Source organism: Poecilia reticulata, linkage group LG16, assembly GCF_000633615.1.
Source record: "Poecilia reticulata strain Guanapo linkage group LG16, Guppy_female_1.0+MT, whole genome shotgun sequence".
In the NCBI taxonomy this organism is placed as follows: Eukaryota; Metazoa; Chordata; class Actinopteri; order Cyprinodontiformes; family Poeciliidae; genus Poecilia; species Poecilia reticulata.
The window spans coordinates 14,774,137-14,778,155 of NC_024346.1; the positions used below are offsets into that span (position 1 = coordinate 14,774,137).

At 35.3% G+C, this 4,019-nt stretch overlaps 1 protein-coding gene across 1 annotated transcript; it reads left to right on the top strand.

Moving 5' to 3' along the window:
* The first annotated feature begins 123 nt into the window (after nucleotides 1-123).
* On the top strand, nucleotides 124-4,001 carry LOC103477878 (sialoadhesin-like). The gene is made up of 4 exons (XM_008431212.2): nucleotides 124-298; nucleotides 793-862; nucleotides 1,914-2,246; nucleotides 3,212-4,001. The coding sequence occupies exons 2-4, from the start codon at nucleotides 817-819 to the stop codon at nucleotides 3,592-3,594; spliced, it is 762 nt and encodes a 253-aa protein (XP_008429434.1). The 5' UTR covers nucleotides 124-298; nucleotides 793-816; the 3' UTR covers nucleotides 3,595-4,001.
* Nucleotides 4,002-4,019: the final 18 nt, after the last annotated feature.

Genomic DNA, 4,019 nt, shown 5'->3' on the forward strand with positions numbered 1-4,019 from the left:
TGTCGTTGAGGATTCGGTCACATGCTTTTTATTTTTATTTTTTGTACAGGGACTTCTGTACTAAATTCAAGAAGCCTCATGCATACGATTCCTAAGGTCATATTTTATTTTGCATCTGTCAGCTTTTTGGTTCGTTTCTCCTTTTTCAGTTTTTAGTTCCACATTCTGTCTGCGCTACTGTAGATGTGAGCCATAAAACTTTAAACAACGATAATATGGCTTCTGTGACTCACTGATTTATGGAACATCACAGAAATAACTACTGAGGAAAAAAAGTTGTGGATGTCTTTGATAAGAGGTGAGATATTTTCCTTTCTAAATTTTTAAACTTGTCAGTCCACTGATTTTTCACTTAAATGTGAACTTTATACATTAAGATAAAACAGGTAAATACATTTAATGTTTGTAGATTTGCTTCAAAGGCATTAGTTGCAAAGTTCCTGTTTGAATGTCCTGTTTGAGCTCTATCTCTCTTTTAATTTGTTTCATTTTACATTTAAATATTATACAATCAGCAAAGGATCACTGGGATTTGTTGCTCCTTTTATAATCACTTAAATGCTATGTGAATATTTAAAAATGTTTTAATCTATTTATTTATAAATTGTTTTTTCCACTCCACTTAATAGCCTAGCAGATTATATTGTCAGAATACATTTTTGAGTCATTTTACTTATTATTCATGCAAGTAATTTAAGACTAAATATATTAAAATTGTTCATTTTATATTCTTTAACATTTAAAGTATTTTTATAAAGCAGTCATAGTAACTGTTTTACATGCGATTTGTAGGCTCTAAACATCCATTATTCAAAGATGGTTGGACTTGTGATTTTTCTTCTCATTGGCTCTTCACTGCATGGTGAGTTTTTAAATGATAAAATGTAGATTTCCATAAAAAACAGTTATACTGTATCAAATCCTACACATGATGGGCCAGACTTTAGAAAGGGCTTACAGGGGCAGCCGCCCAGGGCCCCAATATTTTTTTTWATATTTTCTTTGGGGGGGAGTGAGGGGCGCACATTTTTACTTTCTGAATTATTTTGTAATGAATGATTTACAGACATTGTACTTTACATAAGAGTCATAGGTAAGAGTCGTGTTTTGTGATAATTTTTTGGGATTTACATGATAGTACTCAAGTATTTAAAAATGATTAATTTATAATATTTTTTGGGAACTACGGGCTGATTGTAGGTATTAAACCTACCATGATCAATGAACTGAGTTTTAATCCTCAGTTGGTTCTCAATTATGTGTGGTTTTACCTATAATGTACTGTAATTTGAATTAGCAAAATACTTTTTCTTTTGTGGAGAGGGCACCAAAACAATTTTCAGCTCAGGGGCCCACATCCTTTTATATCCAGCCCTGTATATGTGGATGGAATTAAAGCAATGCAAATTTCATTATCTGCATTATAGAAGATATTGACCAGTGGTATTGGTCAGAACATCAGTGGATTTGTTGATTGCTCAGCTGATAGTGTATTATGTGACAGACCTATGTATTTGCATCTMATGCAGGTARCTGGGATCAGATCACTCAATATTGATTTTAACTCCATGTATTGTAACTGGGATGGATGTGTAGATGGTTGATTTATTCTGTGCTTCAATTAATCATATTGGTACAGAATGACACATGCTCAGCAACAGGAATGCAAGAATAGTTAAGTTAGTATCTAGTTATTAGTTTCTCATTTGTGGGTGAAATTAGTGATTTTATTAGATGTTCTTGACGCATAYTGATATTTGCTAGTGACTAAACCGCATATTAATGTTGCTTTGTATAGAACATTTTCCAAATATGTATAGCATCAAAGCTTTCATTCTTTACTTTAAAATATTAAACCTAACATACAATACAATGGTCCTTTTCTTCTTTAAATGATATGTGTCGTTTGTCAGGTGTCCTGTGCAGTACGTTTCAGGTGTCCYTGGTGCAAACTGTACGGGTTTTGAGAGGATCCTGTGTGACTGTCCCCTGCTCCTTTGACATACCGAGCAAATAYGAAGGCAACCTAAATGAACAATGTGAAGCAAAATGGGTTGACAAGGATGAAAGGAATCCACAATTGACAGATACAAATGCAGTGACAGGAGACCTAACAAAGAAAAACTGTACCACCACTTTTAGCAACATGCGACCTGATCACAGTAATACTTACTACTTCAGACTGGATTGCAGCAGTTCTCTAAGAGGAACATTTACCATGGCTGCTGTGACTCTCACTGTCACAGGTATGTGTTATTATTGATATAGCTAGCTAGAAGAAAATGTATGTATGCAGGGGATGTTTTTTAATTTATTGCATGTTGTCAATAATACAATTCGATAAATTATACTACTGAACCTTCTTCTCAGATGNCTGGGATCAGATCACTCAATATTGATTTTAACTCCATGTATTGTAACTGGGATGGATGTGTAGATGGTTGATTTATTCTGTGCTTCAATTAATCATATTGGTACAGAATGACACATGCTCAGCAACAGGAATGCAAGAATAGTTAAGTTAGTATCTAGTTATTAGTTTCTCATTTGTGGGTGAAATTAGTGATTTTATTAGATGTTCTTGACGCATAYTGATATTTGCTAGTGACTAAACCGCATATTAATGTTGCTTTGTATAGAACATTTTCCAAATATGTATAGCATCAAAGCTTTCATTCTTTACTTTAAAATATTAAACCTAACATACAATACAATGGTCCTTTTCTTCTTTAAATGATATGTGTCGTTTGTCAGGTGTCCTGTGCAGTACGTTTCAGGTGTCCYTGGTGCAAACTGTACGGGTTTTGAGAGGATCCTGTGTGACTGTCCCCTGCTCCTTTGACATACCGAGCAAATAYGAAGGCAACCTAAATGAACAATGTGAAGCAAAATGGGTTGACAAGGATGAAAGGAATCCACAATTGACAGATACAAATGCAGTGACAGGAGACCTAACAAAGAAAAACTGTACCACCACTTTTAGCAACATGMGACCTGATCACAGTAATACTTACTACTTCAGACTGGATTGCAGCAGTTCTCTAAGAGGAACATTTACCATGGCTGCTGTGACTCTCACTGTCACAGGTATGTGTTATTATTGATATAGCTAGCTAGAAGAAAATGTATGTATGCAGGGGATGTTTTTTAATTTATTGCATGTTGTCAATAATACAATTCGATAAATTATACTACTGAACCTTCTTCTCAGATGATCTTCCGTCACCAACTCTGACTCCATCCACACTGGAGGTGAATGATGGAGACTCAGTGAATCTGACCTGCTCTGCTCCGGTTCCCTGTCCGTCTCATCCTCCAAATCTGACATGGACCCCCACACTGGGTTACAGTCAGGAGACACTGCAAGAAAACCAGGACAAAACGCTTGTTAAGACCTCTGTGCTGAACTTCAATGCTTCCTACCTCCATGATGGAGAGAAAATCTCTTGCACATCTGTGTACAAGAAACAAGATGGAAGCGCTGATGCCTCATTTTCCACAACAGCAAATATTTTGTGTAAGATAATTCGTCTGTTTSTAAAATGTCAGAATTATGGCTTGATTAATATTGTGGCCTACTTATAWTTTTGGTAGAAAACATGCTAAAATATGATCAATTCCTTATTATTGAAGATTTTAACATGAATGCATGCCATTTTGACAAATCATTGATTAAGGACCTTTAAAGTTAMATTGAGTGTTAATTTCTCATTGTGGTGTCTGGATATTGTGCTCATATGCTGAACCTTCTCCTAACTTGTGATTTATCTGTTTCAAACATGATGGTCTTTGGTGTAGTACTTTCTGATCAAATGTGTTATTACAYACTAATTATTCCAGCAGCTGTGTGAAAGCGTATCTGCTGTGCAGCAGCAATGTTTCGTCAATCTGCTCACTGCTGCACAATTTTCATTAAGCATTAAGAGGTAATGTACATTCATGCCATACCTACCTGAGATAACTTTTTACGTTCCCTCTCCTTGGTTATGTGGGCTGTAGCAGGGCTTAATTCTTTAAAC